The sequence below is a fragment of the Hypanus sabinus genome, chromosome 10 (genome assembly GCF_030144855.1).
Source record: "Hypanus sabinus isolate sHypSab1 chromosome 10, sHypSab1.hap1, whole genome shotgun sequence".
NCBI lineage: Eukaryota > Metazoa > Chordata > Chondrichthyes > Myliobatiformes > Dasyatidae > Hypanus > Hypanus sabinus.
This window is the reverse complement of record NC_082715.1, coordinates 18,913,960-18,932,012: the sequence shown is the minus strand read 5'-3', so window position 1 is coordinate 18,932,012 and position 18,053 is coordinate 18,913,960. Positions and strand designations below refer to the sequence as shown.

The 18,053-nt window shown below is 42.7% G+C and overlaps 1 protein-coding gene across 1 annotated transcript in view; it reads left to right on the top strand.

Annotated features, from left to right (window-relative positions):
* The first annotated feature begins 568 nt into the window (after positions 1–568).
* Positions 569–18,053, top strand: part of cep85l (centrosomal protein 85, like) — a 317,796-nt gene continuing 300,311 nt past the window's right edge. The window contains exon 1 of the mRNA XM_059981465.1: positions 569–593. Coding sequence (XP_059837448.1) covers positions 581–593 — 13 coding nt within the window. The 5' untranslated portion in view covers positions 569–580. The remainder of the gene's footprint in view (positions 594–18,053) is intronic.

Genomic DNA, 18,053 nt, shown 5'->3' with positions numbered 1-18,053 from the left:
TGGCGACAGAGTGAGTGATGACTGAGATGCTACTTAGATGCAGCACTGGGTCAGAGAACCAGATTTTATTTCCCCTCTCACTTTCAGCGAAGATCCATCTAATTTATACAATGTGATTATAAATGTACCCCTCAAAAATTGTTAGTGATTTTGTTGGGTTTTTTTTCTGTCCCTAGAGTAAATAGAAGTTCAATAAACCTTTTTCGCAATGAAGCTAATAGCTTAACATGCTGAACTTGCAATTTGTGTCACATTGCCTAATTGAATTAATCCCCCCTTGAGGAAATCCTCCTAAGCAGCAACACCTGGTTCTTCTGGCTGCTTCACACTGCTGTCTTTAGAGCTAGCACAGGCTGCATTTGACAGCTTGGCTGCTGAACAACAATGGGTGGCAAAGGTGACATATCGTCTCAATCTGATTTTGAGAAATTGCATTTTTTTTCCCTGTGCCGTGAAATGTATTTGTTGTAGTCAGTGACTGAAGCACGAGTTCCTGTCTAAAGATTTTTGCAACTTACCCAATGCACCACAACTTCCTGATGAACTGAATTACAATTCGAGGTAAAGCTATGCAGAGACAATGAGGAAAGCAAGTAAGTTATCTCCTCACTGGTTTTTGTCTGAGTTTTAATCCAAATGGTGCTGATTAGCAATATGTTCCTTTGATCATCTTGTTTGTTGAGGGTATGTTTTTGATGGTCTTTGTAAAGACAGAAGTTTTGCTTACCAAGAGGAAATGGGGGTGGGGGGGAAGGTTAAAAGAAGGACTGTGCAGTCTGAAGCACACAGCAGATGTTAGAAACTGATTCCTCTTCGGTCAGTGTGACACAGGCGTCAAATAGTCTGCAATGATGTTGATGATTTTGTTTATTTTAGACCATTGATTAATTTAATTTTCATTGTTGTAGCTGTCTAACTGATGAGTCTTTTAAGTATATTGCGAAGTCACAAATTAATCCTAAGAATGCAAGAACAGAGTGAAGCAGCAAATTCTCTGATGGTTTATAACATCCCTTGATCTCTGAACTAGGATTTTAAGTTTCCTCCCTTGTAACTCTGACTTTATATGTGGTACTTTTTTCTGACTGCTTGCCTATGAGGTATACGGAACAGAGAATAGTACAGCACAAGAATAGGCCCTTTGGCCCATGTTATTGTGTTGAACTAATTAAATTAATAGTGCTTAATTAAACCAAATTTTTCTCACTGCACATGGTCTATATTCACTCTTTGTACAGTCAGGTGCCTATCTAAGAGTCTTTTAAAGGATTCTAACATAACTGCCTCCACCACCACTCCTAACAGTACAATTCCTTTTAGGCCAAGCCCTCCAATTCAGACAGCATTCCTAATAAACACAAGAACCACACACAAAATGGAACTGCTGAGGAACTCAGCAGGTCAGGCAACATCAGCGGAAATGAACAAACAGTCTAATTGTTGGTTCAGCATCTTTCTTCAGGACCCTTCCTAGTAAGCTCTTCTGCACCCTCTCCATTGCCTTGGCCTGCTCCCTATAATGGGGCACTCAGAATTGAATACAATACTCGCGATGCCTCCTAAGAAGACATTTATAAAGCTGCAACATAACTTCCTGATTCTTGAACTCAGTGCTTTGGCCAATAGAGACAAGCTTGCTATACACCACCTCTACCATCCTATTGACTTTTGTGACTACCTTCGGGGAACTATGGACATGGATCTGAAAATTCTTTTGTACCTCAGCTTTGTTAGGGATTCTGCCATTAACGGTGTACTTTCCATTTACAATTCTCCCTCCAAAGAGCAACACCTCACACTTATCTGAATTGAACTCTGCGTGCCATTTCTATGCTCATACCTGCAATTGATCTATATCCTGCTAAATCCTTTGATATTCTATATCAACTATAATGCTACAAACCCTTGCATGTGTGTGAACAATTTAAGTTAAGGTCCCAGTATAAATCCCTGTGATTCACTGGCCCTTTAGCCAGACCAAAATCCATCAATTTCTCCCTCTGTCTTCTATGGCAAGCTAGTTCTGCATCCAAACAGCCAAGTGACCATAGATCCCATGCACCTTTGCCTTCTAGATGAGCCTACTGTGATGGGCCCTGACAAGTGTTTTGCTAATATTCACTGCACTGCCTTCATCCGTCTCCTCCTTGAGAAAAGCCATGCTGACCGTTCCTAATTAGGACATGCTTAAGTGTCTTGAGTCATCTTGCAATAAGAGAGCTAAGTAGTTGTTGCATGTATATAATTTTTCTGTGAGGCTTCAAGGATTCTGCCAAACTTGGTATGATCAGGTTTGGCACCTCCTGTTAGGGTGTATTCTGGAGTTGGGTACATATCAAATATTAATTTCAACAGCAACCAGTATTCAGATCTGAATGTGGATTGTAGATTTAACTTGAAATGCAGCCCTGAACAATGGCCTTGCTGGAGCTGCAGACTGGGGCTGATCACCTGAGATGTCTGCATAAGCATATCTGACAACTTTGGGGACAGCTGGTTGGAAATGATATCAAAACTTTCAAAGTTCAAAGTATATTTATTATCAAAGTATGTATACTATATACAACCTTTAAGAGTTGTCTCCTTACAGTTAGCCACAAAACATAGAAACCCAATAGAACCCATTTAAATTAAGGACCATCAAATGCCCAAAGTGCCGGGGGGGGGGGAATAAATGGGGACAACAATAAAAGTGAGCAATAACGTTTGGAACTGAAAGTGACTCCACAGTTATGAAGCCAGTCACAGCCAGTTCAAGGGCCCTTTAGTTGCAAGCTGCAGCCTCAGTTCAGCATGGAGAATAGTCAACCTGCTCGAGCAGTGAGCTGAACATCCCATCCCCTGCCTCTGGACCCCGACACTCTGTCCTTTTCAATCTGGTCTGGTGCTTACAGTGGGTCATTCTCGCTCTTGGCCCTGGGCCCTGCCACTTCGATACGCTCTTGGGCCTGGGACCTGCTGCCACAATTCTCCCCATACAAGCCATGCTGCAAACGCCCTGTGCCTTTGAGACTTCAGTTCATGGTAAAAAAAAATGCCAGCTTGTGCAGGTGATTTAAAAGCTCAACTCTGAAAGGAAAGTTACAATCTATTGATTGCAGTGATCGTTTTTCAGAAAGAGCAGATTCATTATTATCCTTACAAATGGGATTTGAAAGAGCAATGGGAAATAGCAGGATAAGAGTAGCTGAGTAACTCTTTCAAAGATCCAAAGTAGCTGCTATAATACCAGCGGTGGTAAGAACAAAAAAAATTATTTGTTGAAGACAACACTGGATCATACTTGCAACATATAAGGAGATCACTTGGCCTATTGTGTCCTTCTCGGTCCTCGATTAGATCAACCCTCAAGTTCCGTCCACTAACATTTTCTCTGCAAGTTTGTCTCCAGCATGGATTTATTGGGCTGCATGATAGCGTAGTGGTTAGCACAACACTTCACAGTAGCAGTGACCCGGGTTCAATTCCCTCTTCTGCCTGTAAGGAATTTGTATGTTCTCCTTGTGACTACATGGGTTTCCTCCCATAGTCCAAAATGTACTGGTTGGTAGGTTAATTTGTCATTGTAAATTGTCCCATGATTTGGCGAGGATTATATTCGGGGATTGCTGGTGGTACTGCTCAAAGATCCTGAAGGGCCTATTCTATGTTGTATCTCAATACATAAACAAAATTAATTTATTCATCCAATTCCCTCTCGATGGCCACAATTGAATCTGAGTCAACCGCATCTGTGGGCTTTGCATCCCATATTCCAACCACATACTGCATAAAATGGCTTCCCAACAATCCACAATCTTCCCTTTATTTTATCCTTTGAGGTGCGGTCCTTGAACCCACCACCAGAGTGATGAGCCTCCGACTATCCACACTGTTCAGATCCCTCAAGATTTGTTAGACCTCCATCAAATATCCCCTTGGTCCATTCTTCAAAGAAATCACCCAAGCCCATCTAATCTATGCTTGAAACTAAAATCCCCCATTCTAGTAACAAGGTTAAAAATCTTTTCTGGGCCCTCTCTAATGCTTTCATATCCCACCGATGATATGTTGAACAGAATAAGACACAGTACTCCATTTGAGCCTGCAACAGTGTCTTGTAAAAAAAATAGTGCAACTTCCCTGTTTTCATATTTTGCCTTCCTTGTCACATTCAGTGATTTAAGCAGCCATTTTCCAGAGGCCCTCTGTTTCTGTAACACTTTTAGAATAATGTCTTTTAATCTATATTGCCTCTCCCTTGTTCTTCCTTTGATAAGACATCACCTCCCATTTCTCTGCATAACACATCATGGGCTATTAATGTCTCTTTTCCACCTGCCTCTCTATCACACTGTTATTTTTCCCTGTTGCCCAAATAATTCACAATCCTGTCATCCGCACATTTTAGAATCCTTGGCTTGCACCCCTAAGTCCTGGTCACTAATATAAATCACACAGTGCAATAGTCTTAACACAGATCCAAAGGGAATACTACTATTCACCTTCCTCCAGTCCGCAAAAGAATATCTCACAAAGGATTTCTTTGAATATTGTCCATCTAATTTCATGTCCGTACTATGAACTTTCCTTTTGTGTAATGTGCAAAGCCTTTTATGTGCCACTGGAAATCTATATACACAAAGTCAACTGGAAGCTGTTACTGAGGTTCTGCGTTTATAGAATTGGACTAGGGACTTTTCCCATCTTATTGCTTTTACATTCTGTGCTTTTGCCTGTTTTTTGTGTGGGGGAGGGAATTTGGGAGCTGATGTTTTTGTTGCCTTTTCGTTAATTTTCGTGTGGGAGAAGGCGGGGGGAGGGGTTTGGTGATGATCGTGTTGTGTTTTTGTTAGGTTTTTATATGGGAGATTTGGGGGCTGAAGTTCTTACGGCATTTCATTTGGGGGGGTAGGTGGTTGATGATTGTGTTGTTATTCTTTTTTTGTGTGCAAGGGGTGTGGGTTTGCTGTTTCTCTTTGAAATGACTTCGATGGTTTTTCTTAGTTTTGTGGCTATCTGGAGAAGAAGAATCTCAGAGCTTATACTGCATACATACTTTGATTATAAATGAACCTTTTGAAGCTTTTTAAAACTGCATTACCCTTTCCACTTGTGCTAGTTAGTTCCTCAAAAATATTCTAACAAGTTTGCTATGATTTGCCCTTAACAAAAGGCTTGTCTTATTTTATCAATTCTCCTGCAGGCAACTATTGATCATATTCTGGATAATAGCTTCTAAAAGTTCTGGAGACATTGTTTAAGCCTGTAGTCATTGTGGTTATCTTTGCATTCTTTTTGAATGAGGGTGTAATATTTGTCATCCTCTGGCACCATCCCCACATCCAAGGAGCATTAAAAGATCATGTTCAGTGTTTTAAAATGAGGTGAAGCTGAGAATCAGAATCAGGTTTAATATCACTGGCATATGTCGTGAAATTTGTTAACTTTGTGGCAGCAGTACAATGCAATACATAATAATAGAAAAAAAATAAACTGAATTGCAGCGTGTGTGTATATATAGTGGTTGGCACCTGTCTGTCTCGAAGGACAATGGGTGATGATGATTATCATCACAAGCCTGGGTGGAAGGCATGTAGATCCTGAGATGCCCACTTGTCAAGGAACTCCTGTCGGCCTCACCAGTGTAGTCTAAAGGAAAGCTTATGAAGCAATACAAGAACCATATGAAACATATAAGATTATTAAGGGATTGGACATGCTAGAGGCAGAAAACATGTTTCCGATGTCGAGGGGAGTCCAGAACCAGAGGCCACAGTTTAAGAATAAGGGGCAGGCCATTTAGAACGGAGTTGAGGAGAAACTTTTCATCCAGAGAGTTGCGGATCTATGGAATGCTCTGCCAATTCTCTGGATGCTTTCAAGAAAGAGTTAGATAGAGCTCTTACAGATACTGGAGTCAAGGGATATGGGGAGAAGTCAGGAATGAGGTACTGATTGTGGATGATCAGCCATGATCACAGTGAATGGCAGTGCTGGCTCGAAGGGCCGAATGGCCTAATCCTGCACCTACTCTCTATTGTCTATAATACGTTTGGTACCAGCTTGGCTGCAGCAGCTACCAGAAGGATGTTCAATGACGTCCAGCCACCTCAGAGGCTCCACTCTGGATTTGCTGTCTGAGTTTACTCCCATAGCCTTTGTCTCTCCCAAGGCTGCCCATGAAGTAGTGGGGCTATTTACCATAGCTGGAGATCTGGTTTGTGAGACAGCAGGACATGTCCACACATTGGTGAGCCTATGTGCTATGTGTGCAAGGGCCAGACCTCTTCCTCGTCCTCTGTCGTTCAGCCTGAGTCCAGAAGGAGTTCAGTTTCCATGTGTTACCAGCGAGGAGGCACTACTGGGGGCTTGCTGTTGGACAGGCAGGGAGCGACTTGCATACTCACACTCCTTTTTGCAAGAGTTCTAGCCAGTGGTGTAAGCTGAAAATGAGAGCAATAAGCACTGCCCACTACACTGCCACACTAGTTGCATCAAAACAACTTTTTGACACTAAAATATATGTATATATGTTAAATTAAATAAGTTGTGCAAAATGTAGAAATTTAAAAAATGGTGAGATAGTGTTCCTGGGTTCAATGTCCACTTAGAAATCAGATGGCAGAGGGAAAGAAGCTGTTCCTGAATCTTGTGTGTGCCTTCATGCCCCTGTACCTCCTTCCTGATGGTAGCAATGAGAAGAGGGCATGTCCTGAGTGATGGTCATCCTTGATGATGGAGGCAACACTCCTTGATACTATGGAGGCTAGTGTCCATGTGGAGCTAACTGAGCTTATAACACTCTGCAGCTTACTTTCAACCAAATGAATTAATAAAATAAGCTATTTTAATTGTGTTCAAAACAACAGTTGAAACTAACAACAGTAAAGCAAAATGAAAACTAATCAGAGTGAAAATTCAAAACATTGCTGTTTTTGCATGGTTGAAGGGGTTACATCACTTAGAAAGGCAATCACAGAATTGATTTAATTTGTGTTGTAATCACATCAAACCTAATCTGCAGCTGGTTACAGGACAAACTTGGTCACAGTTTCTATTTACATTCTTTGTAACACTTAATCTTCTCTTCCCTTAAATCACACTGTTTATAAACTTAAAGTGTAATGATTATCCCACCTTCTGAAGCATGGATTGGGTTTCATTTATATACCTTGGGAGGTTTGAAGTTTTGGGAGGTGTTGCCAAAAGGAGGGAACTGCCCTTTTCATTCAAACCTGGCTTGTCAATGTTCACAATTTTCAAGAAATGTGGAAGAGAGGGGAGTTCTCTTTAATGTTTGGCTTACATTAATTCCTGTCTACAGAAGATAGGGAGAGGAAAATAAATTTAAAATCTCTTCAAAGCTCCTGTCAGGTAAGTGAGAAATTACTTGTATGAGTGTAATCAATGAAGACTGGGCTAGTTAGTGTCTGCTCAGAATTTCATTGAGGCAGTGGTCATTGTTGTGAAGTTGTACCGCTTGATAACCATGTGTTATGTGTGTGTTGTATCAAGAACTATGATATTTATAGTAAAATAGTGAATGACCTAGTTAGAGTATTCAGCCTTTTAACACAATTTGTTTTATTTTCATTTTTTTAACCATGTTGTGACTGATTTTAGTCAGTTTTTACTGGACATACTCCACGTCCAGTGCAAACAGTAACAGGTTGTTAATGTACAGTCTGGTCCTTTTTTTTTAAACTTTGTGAAACAGCTGATAAAAGTTAAGACAATAAAGTTAATTTTCTTCACCTGGCACCTGCTCAGTAATTTAGTGATATCTTTACAGAAGAGTTGGTTGCTGTTTACCACTCTTGAGGGATGCTTCGGGAGAAACACCCAGGGTGTGGGGGAGGGGTGTGGAGTCCGGAGCCGGAGTCCCTAAGGCAGTTTTACATTGAGTTCGACGCTGACTGGCAGCACCTGTGACACTGCTGGTGACAAACTGTACCGACCTCTGCCTGGTTCATCAGATGCATGGAAAGAGCAAGCTGGCTTCATGGGCACCATATTGTAGTGTATAGGCTTGCCTATCTAGACAGCTAGGATGGTCAACCCTGACACACAGAGGCCCATACCATATCGTAGCATGTTTACCAGGATGCTGCCCAGGTTAGAACGTATGTGCTACAAGGAGGCCCTCCTGCTGGACAGTTGGTATTGCGTCCCAGCTCTCAGTGTGATAAGTAAACCAGTATGCATGCCAGGGCAGTACGATATGGAGAGCAGGCTGTGGCCCGTGCAGCAGGCTCCCCCTCTCCAAGCAGCTGACAAATCCAAAGGAAAAGCAGGGACCAGTTATAGTTTGGCATCAGTGGTGTCACAAAGAGTTGCTAGTATATGCTTTGAACTTGATGTGAGGCTGCCTTAGCGGCTCCAGCTCTTGATTTTTGCCTGGGGGCTTACTCCATGCGTGGGTATAGCCGCAAGGCAGAGGAGGTTTGAGATCAGAGTTTTCCCTCTCCTAGATAAGCTGACGAGCCCCATCTGCCCAAAGCAACTGGTTTTCAGGCACCAGAAATGCACCTTTATCCCTTCTCCTGTCAGTAGAAAAAGGTCTGCTGGGCTTGGTAGCCAAGCCACATGTGAATGAGGGACAACAAGGACACTCCAGATTTCTTTAACTTGTGAGGGAGTAGCAGTGTCGGTAAGGTTTCTTAACTGTGGCTTTCTTAGACCAGGACAGACAATTGGTGATGTTCGGCCCTAGCAACATGGAGCTCTGAACCTTAGCACTCTTGCTACAAACAGGAGCATGTGCCTTGCTTCACCCTCCTAAAGTCAATGACCAGCTCTTTTGTTTTGCTGATGGCAAGAGAAAGATTGTTGTCATGACACCATGTCAGCAGGCTGTCCTCCCTGTACTCATCGTTATTTGAGATATGGCCCACCACAGGGGTATCATCCGTGAACTTGTAGATCATTTTTGTCCCACGGACCCCTACCATTAACGGTGGGGTCCATAGACCCCAGGTCAGGAGCCCCTGCTGTAGATGGAGCAGACTCTGGCTATGCAGTTGTAGGTGTACAGTGTGTCAGCATCGAGAATAATCACACCAGAGATGTTGCCTGTCCTTGTGGATTTGCAGTGTGTTAGTCGGAAGTCATGGACCCAATTGCAAAGGGATGTGTTGATTCCCAAGTCTAGGAGTTGGACGATGTTTGCATGGAATTATCTAAGACAAAGCTATAGCTAATAAGCAATAGTCCAACATGGTGTCTTTTAAGTCCAATGCTCCAGGGGTGAAAGTAGGGCTAGAGGGATAGCATCTGCAATGACCCTGTTTCAGTGGTAGGTGAATAGTAGTGGGTGGGAGCTAATGTGAGCCGTGGCCCCTCAAAGCACTTCATGATGATGATGTAAACATTATACATCAGCGGACTACAGTCAGCGTGAGAGGTTGTCCATTGGTGATGCAGTGCGAAGTTTGATAAAGAAATATACAGTTTACGGTTCCTTTTCGCAGGCTACAATTAGTGCTGGGGAGTGGAGCAGGCTTTGGCTCAATAGACTTGGGTGAGAACAGGGGAAAGTTCTCAGTAAACATAGAACATAACAGCACAGAAACAGGCCTTTTGGCCCTTCTTGGCTGTGACAAACAATTTTTCTACCTAGTTCCACTGGCCTGCATCTGGACCATATCCCTCCATATATCTCTCATCCATGTATCTGTCCAAGTTTTTCTTAAATGTTAAAAGTGAGCCTGCATTTACCACTTCATCTGGCAGTTCATTCCACACTCCCACCACTCTCTTTGAGAAGAAGCCCCCCACCAATGTTCCCTTTAAACTTTTCCCCCTTCACTCTTAACCCATGTCCTCTGGTTTTTTTCTCCCCTGGCCTCAGTGGAAAAAACCTGCTTGCGTTCACTCTATCTACACCCATCATAATTTTATAGACCTGTATCAAATCTCCCCTCATTCTCCTACGCTCCAGGGAATAAAGTCCTAACCTATTCAACCTTTCTCTGTAAATCAGTTTCTCAAGTCCTGGCAACATCCTTGTAAACCTTCTCTGCACTCTTTCAACCTTATTAAAATCCTTCCTGTAATTTGGTGATCAAAACTGCACACAATACTCCATATTTGGCATCACCAATGCCTTATACAACCTCACCATAACCATATAACCATATAACAATTACAGCACGGAAACAGGCCATCTCGATCCTTCTGGTCCGTGCCGAATGCTTACTCTCACCTAGTCCCACTGACCTGCACTCAGCCCATAACCCTCCATTACTTTCCTGTCCATATACCTATCCAATCTTGCTTTAAATGACAACACTGAACCTGCCTCTACCACTTCTACTTCATTCCACACAGCTACCACTCTCTAAGTAAAGAAGTTCCCTCTTGTGTTACCCTTAAACTTTTGCCCCCTAACTCTCAACACATGTCCTCTTGTTTGAATCTCCCCTACTCTCAATGGACAAAGCCTATCCACATCAACTCTATCTACCCCCTCATAATTTTAAATACCTCTATCAAGTCCCCCCCGCCCCAACCTTCTACGCTCCAAAGAATAAAGACCTAACTTGTTCAATCTTTCCCTGTAACTTGGGTGCTGAAACCCAGGTAACATTCTAGTAAATATTCTCTGTACTCTCTCTAATTTGTTGACATCTTTCCTATAATTCGGTGACCAGAACTGTACACAATACTCCAAATTTGGCCTCACCAATGCCTTGTACAATTTTAACATTATGTCCCAACTCCTATACTCAATGCTCTGATTTATAAAGGCCAACATACCAAAAGCTTTCTTCACCATCCTATCCACATGAGATTCCACATTCAGGGAACTATCCACCATTATTCCTAGATCACTCTGTTCTACTGCATTCTTCAATGCCCTACCATTTACCATGTATGTCCTATTTGGATTATTCCTACCAAAATGTTGCACCTCACGCTTATCAGCATTAAACTCCATCTGCCATCATTCAGCCCATTCTTCTAACTGGCCTAAATCTCTCTGCAAGCTTTGAAAGCCTACTTCATTATCCACAATTCCTCCTACCTTAGTATCATCTGCATACTTACTAATCCAATTTACCACTCCATCACCCAGATCATTAATGTTTATGACAGACAACATTGGACCCAGTACAGATCCCTGAGGCACACCACTAGTCACCGGCCTCCAACCTGACAAACAGTTATCCACCACTACTCTCTGGCATCTCCCATCCAGCCACTGTTGAATCCATTTTACTACTTCAATATTAATACCTAAAGATTAAACCTTCCCAACTAACCTTCCATGTGGAACCTTGTCAAAGGCCTTACTGAAGTCCATATAGACAACATCCACTGCTTTACCCTCCTCAACTTTCCTCGTAACCTCTTCAAAAAATTCAATAAGCTTTGTCAAACATGACCTTCCACGCACAAATCCATGTTGACTGTTCCTAATCAGACCCTGTCTATCCAGATAATTATATATACCATCTCTAAGAATACTTTCCATTAATTTACCCACCACTGACGTCAAACTGACAGGCCTACAATTGCTAGGTTTACTCTTGGAACCCTTTTTAAACAATGGAACCACATGAGCAATACGCTACCAGGACCAGAAGTTTTCAGCACTGGCTGCCTCCAGTGCCGGAGGATACTGGGTGACTCTTAGGAGAGGAAGAGGGAATAAGCAGCCAGTGCTGAAAACCTCTGGCTGCTCCCCTCAATAAATATACCACTTTGGATACTGTTGAGGTCGGAGGGGGGGAGGGGGGGTGTGGTGCTGGTGAGAACAATGACCCGGGAAACCACAGTACCTGGTGCAGTAGTGATGGGGGTATTTCCATAGTTGGAGGAACAGAAAGCAGATTTTGTGGATGTGAAAGAGACACTTTAATTGATACGTTGATTCCCAGGTGCCATAGTCAGGTCCTTGACATTCTAAAGGGGGACTGTGAACAGCTGGGAATTTGTGGTACATATTGGTATCAACAACATGGGTAGGAAAAGGGAGAGGGTCCTGAAGCAAGAGATAGGTAGAAAACTGAAAAATAGAACCCTGGGGTTCTCTGAGAGTAACAATAGGATACTTTGGGAGATGAATGTGTGACAGAAGAATCAGAGCAGGGGGCAGGGAGTCAAATTTCTGGATCAGTGGGACCTCTTCTGCAGAAGATAAAACCTGTACAAAAAGGATGGGTCACCCCTGCACCTATGGAGGGGAATCAATATCCTAGCGGGCAGCTTTGGTCGAGCTTTGGGGGAGGGTTTAAACTAATTTGGCAGGGGTTGCAATGAAGTGACTGGGCTGAGGATAAGGCTGTTGGTTTTCAAGCAGATGCCGTGTGAGGTGAGACAGAGGAAGGACAAACAGATGATAGGGCAAAATTGTAGTCAGTGGGAGGAGTTAGGTGGAGGATTGGGAAGCTTTTAAAAACCAGCAGAAGGCAATTAAAAAGCCATAGAGAAAACATGAAATATGAAGGTAAGCTAGCCTATAATATAGAGTACAAAATTATTTTTTTTAGATATATAAGGAGTAAATGAGAGACTGGAGTGACACAAAAAAGGTAATAATGGGTGGATACTAGCAGCATGCCAGAAATTCAAAAGTGTCGGGGCAGAAGTGAGTGCCAATGCTATTACTGAAGAGAAGGTGCTTGGGAAGCTGCCAATGGCCGAAGATACATAAATAACTTCGACCAGATGGATTACACCCCTGCAGTCTGAAGGAGATAGCTGAAGAGATTGTGGAGGTATTAGTAATAATCTTTCAAGAATCACTAGATTCTGGAGTGTTTCTGGAGGACTGGAAAATTGCAATTGTTACTCTGCTCTTCAAGAGTGGTGGGAGGCAGAAGAGATGAAATTACAGGCCAGTTAGCTTGACCTCAGTGGTTGGTAAGATGTTGGAGTCCATTATTAAGGATGAGGTTACAGGTACGGAGGCACATCATAAAATAGGCTACAGTCAGCATGGTTTTCTCAAGGGGAAATCTTGCCTAACCGATCTTTTGGAATTCCTTAAGGAAATAACAGGCAGGATAGACAAAGGTGAGTCTGTGGACATTGTTTATTTGGATTTTCAGAAGGCCTTTGACAGCTGCCACCCATGAAGCTGCTTAACAAAATAAGAGCCGCCAGTATAACAGGAAGGGTGCAGGCACGGATAGAAGATTGGCTGACTAGCAGGAGGCAAAGAGTGGGAATAAAGGGAGCTTTTCCTGGTTGGCTGCTGGTGACTAGTGGCGTTCCGCAGGGGTTGGAGTTGTACTGCTCTTCATGTTATATGTCAATGACTTGGATGAAGAAATTGATGACTTTGTAAATATGAAGCTGGGGTGGAGGGGTGGTCAGTTTTGAGGAAGCGGGCTGTCTGCAGAAGGACAGAATGATTGGGGGAATGGTTAAAGTGGCAGGAGAGCAAAGGATTAGGGGAGGTAGTGTTAACGCGGGAATGAAGCACGGAGATGAATGATCAGTCTTGAATATATTGTGGAACAAGGGGCTGAGCTGTCTGCTTTTCTGTACTAAGTTTTGATGGTATACAGTGAGACAGTATGAGAAACTTGCCTTGAAGGCCATTACTCATACATTCTATACATTTTTCCTCTTCTTAATAATGCGCTTAAATACAGCAGGTGGTCGCATTTGATCTGAGGTAGTACCTCTTAGTGATTTCAGGCCCTCTTGAACTGCTGATGGAAGTTTATAAAATTGAGAGGTATTGACAGAGTAGACAGTGTTGATTCTTTTCCCATGATCATAATGTCTAACGTTTGAGGCCATGCCTTCAAGTTGAGAGGGGATAAATTCAAACAGGATGTGTGAGGCCAACGTTTTCTACTGAGGGTGGTGGGTAACTCCAGAGAGCTGCCTGGTTGGTGGTGACGACAAGAATGATAGATGCGTCGAGGCTCTTGGTTAGGTACATGAATATGCAGAGAATGGAGGGATAATGAACCATATACTGGCAGAAGGACTGACTTAAATAAGCTATCATTAGTTTAATTAGTTTGGCATGACATTGCGAGCCATGTTTCTGTGCTGTAGTGCTTTTGTCTACATTATTAAGCTTATTCCTGCATCTTTTATTGTATTGTGCCCTGTGGCAGTTTGCTTTGCAAATTCCCTTGTCTTCATTTAGCTGACTGCTTCCACCACCAGACATCACAGAACTGAAGAATACCATTGTAGTTACTTGGCCCTAATACTTCTGAAGCTGTTCTGATGAAAAGGATTGCTGCTTAGGTCAGAATACTATACCAGATAGCTTTACAGATACTGTTTTTGAGTACAAGTATTTGTACTTGGAGCAAATTGTGGTGAACTACATATACCTGTCTGGACACGCCCCCTGTTGACTGCTCCTGTGGCTCCTCCCACAGACCCCTGTATAAAGGCGGTTGAGGCCTGAGCCCGGCCTCTCTGTCTCCAGGATGTAGTATGGTGGTCATTCACTGCTTGTTCCTTCTTCCAGTCAATAAAAGCCGATATCTCGCCTTACGTCTCAGAGTGAGTTATTGATGGTGCATCACAAATGCATTCAATAAAATAGGGAAACTTATGATCTATTATTGAGAAATCCTTGTGGTTTTGTTTTCTTCCTCTGGTTAAACGCTGCTCTCTACACTTTTAAATTCTTTATTCATTTCCTACACTGTTTTCAAACTTACTGAGGCCCTGTTTCCTATGACTTTTGTTTATAAACTCACTGCAGCTTTATTTCCTGCAGTTTGTTTAATATCACCAGGGGCCCCATTCCACTTGGTCCCTTTAAATCTATCAGTGTCTTGTTTGCAACGTTCCCTTTAAACGGTGTGTGTGAGTGTACACGAGTACGCTTATGCGTGAATACATGTCGGGCAGCATCAATGGAAAAAAGTAAGCAGTCAACACTTCGGGCCGAGACCCTTCTTCTGAGAAGGAAGGGGGGAAATGCCAGAATAAAAAGGTGAAGGGAGGGGAAAGAGGCTGGTGAAGCCAGGTGGGTGGGAAAGGTCAAGGGCAGGAGAGGAGAGTGGACAATATGTAAAAGAGAAGGAGAGGGAACCCAGAGGGAAGTGAGAAGTGATAGGTTCGAGTGCGGGCATGGGGGGGGGGGGGAGGAGGGTGGAATTTGTTCACCGGATGGGGAAATTGATATTCATGCCATTGGGTTGGCAAGTATGTTGTTAACGTTTCACATACACCATGTGCAAAGAATTAACTGCTGATCATTTGCATTAAAAAAACAGTTTGGAGAAACAAAGAACCCTAGCCATTAGACCAAACAAAGAAAATTCTGTTGAATCTCTAACGCTGCAAAGCAGTGAATAGGTCAGTCTATATATCAAACAGAGGTAGAGTAAGACTAATGTAAAAAAGCAGAACTTGGTTTTCTTAGTACCACATGTGGGGTGCATTTCCTGCCTTAGAGTCAGAATGTAGAAATGACACTCAATAAACTGAGCAGTCTCTAAACAGACAGAACTTCTATCACAGGAAGAGCCTTGAGTGAAGGAAGCTGCTAATGACAAAGGTCAAAGGTGCTGCATTCCATCTGTAACTAAGCTCCACTTGAGCGAGCAGCATGATTTTACAACTGGAAAGCAGAACTGGAACAGACCTCCTTAGTTTCATCTCACAGCAGCTGAGAGTGACACTTCATTATTCATACACAGTATAAAGATGTCCTATATAACCATTCTTGCTGTAGTTTGTCTGGGGGGGGGGGGAAAGAAAGAGAACAAAATTATAATCCACCTTTTCAGAGAACTGATGCTGCTTTAGATAGGAAATGTTATTATGGAAGTACAAACTTGCTGCTTTATTTAAAATCAAGCTTAGTAAGATATTTTTCTCTTCTATTGGAAGACTGATACTGTCCTTGGTAAGAGGGAGTAGAACACGAGGTGCAATACATCTGACTTGGCCTAAATATTCAGCAGCTTCCAAAGAAAAAGACCAGGTTTGCGTGTCCTCAATCTTCCCTGAAGTATTAACGATTATTGTGGCAGCTTTGTCTTTGATATTTTATTTTAGAGGCAGCATATTCCTCCTTTTTGCTGGATTTTCCACCTTGACCATAGAACATAGAAACGTACAGCACAGGAACAGGCCTTTCAGCCCATCATGTTGTGCTGAGCCTGCTAAAGTGACATGTTAAGTGCCGGGGTTAGGACTGAGCTTAAGTTATCACTCAATGCACTTTAGTAAGCTATTTAAGAACTTTTTAAAAGCTATTTATTAATGCTTTTTTGGGAGGGTGATTTTAGATGCATATCATATTTATACTGAGTTAAATACTGTATGTAATTAGTTTTGCTACAATAAGTGTATGGGACACTGGAAAAGTTGAATTTCCCCTTAGGGATGAATAAAGTATCTGTCTATCTATCTAAAAAGTAAATCAAAAGCTAATCCCTCCTACCTAGACTATGTCTATATCCCTCCATCATCTTCATATTCATGGGCCTTTCTGAACATCTCTTAAAAGCCTCAAATGTATTTGCTTCTACCACCAGGCAGCACGTTCCAGGCATCTGTCAATCTCTGAATAAAAAAAACCTTACCCCTCTTATCCCCTTTGAACCTAACCCTCTCACCTTCAATGCATGCACTCTGATATTAGGTAGACATTTCTACCATAGGGAAAAAGATGCTCCCTGTCTACCCTATCCGTGCCTCTCATAATCTTATAAATTAAAGTTGCTCTAAATTTTTACCATATTTCCAAGCTCAGATGACTGATTAGGAAGAATAGTTGATTAGGTTGGCAAGTTGATTAAGTTGGTAGGTTGATAGCAAATTCACTGTTGCATTTAGTGTTGCCTTGTATAATCACTTGGACTCAGAGCTATAAAGAATGGAAACGGGCCCTTTGGCCCAACATCTATGCTAACCAAGCTAGTTCCATTTCCATTTGCCTGTACTTGGTCCATATCCCTCAAAAAATTTTCCTATCACTGTTGTCCTGTTGTATTCCTACATATTCCTTTTCTTATTGCCTTGAACACTTCATTTTCATCATGGAGCCCTGCCTCCCTTTCTAAAGTTCCTGTACACCTCAATCCCCCATCAAGAAGGCATTAAATCTCTCTTTCTTTGACAAAAGGCTCAACCGGTTCACCTCCATCATCATCATCAGCCTCCTCTGTTTGGCAGAACTGCTCCTCGCCTTCAACAATTTCTCCTTCTGCTCCAACCACTTTCTTCAAACTCAAGGGATAGCTATGCCTGCCTTTTTACTGGCTAAGTAGAACAGTTCATGTTCCAAGCCTTGCCTGGTAATGCTCCCCAACTCCTCTGCACCACATCGGTGCTGCTTCATGCACTCGCGCTGAGCTCATCAATTTCATTAGCTTTGCCTCCAACTTCCACCCTGCCCTTAAGTTTGATTGGTCCACTTCTGACACCTCGCTCCTCTTTCTCAATCTGTCTTCCTCTCTGGAGGCAAACTGTCTACTGACACCTTTTATGAACCTACCGATTCCCACAGCTATATTGATTGTATCTCTTTCCACGCTTTCTCCTATAAAAATGCTACTCCATTTTCTCAGTTCCCTCATCTCAGCATATCTCTGTAGCTTTCATTTCCAGGGCACCAGAAGTATCCTCCTTCAAAGAACAGGGTTTCCCTTCCTGTACTGTTGCTACTGCCCTCACCCGCATCTCCTCCATTTCCTAGATATACGCCCTCACCCTGCTCTTCGCACTACCTTAACAGGGATACAGTTCCTCTTGTTCCTCTTATTCTCACCTCCCACCCCATGACCCCCCACATCCAACACATCACTCTCCGTAACTTCCACCATCTTCAAAGGGATCCTACCATATCAAACACTTCCCTCACCCCTGCTCTCCAGTGATCTTCCTCCTGGCACATTTTCCCACCTATTCACTTCCATTCAGAGCCCCAAACAGTCCTTCCAAGTGAGGCAACACTTCACTGGTAACTCTGTTTGGGTCATCCATTGTATATGGTCTCCTCTACATTGGTCAGACCTGACGTAAATTGGGGTCTGCTTTGTTGAGCAACTCTACTACATCCACTGAAAGTGGTTAATCCTTTTAGTTCCTTTCCCCATCCTCGTTCCAACATGTTGTTGCTAAAGCTTCTCTTC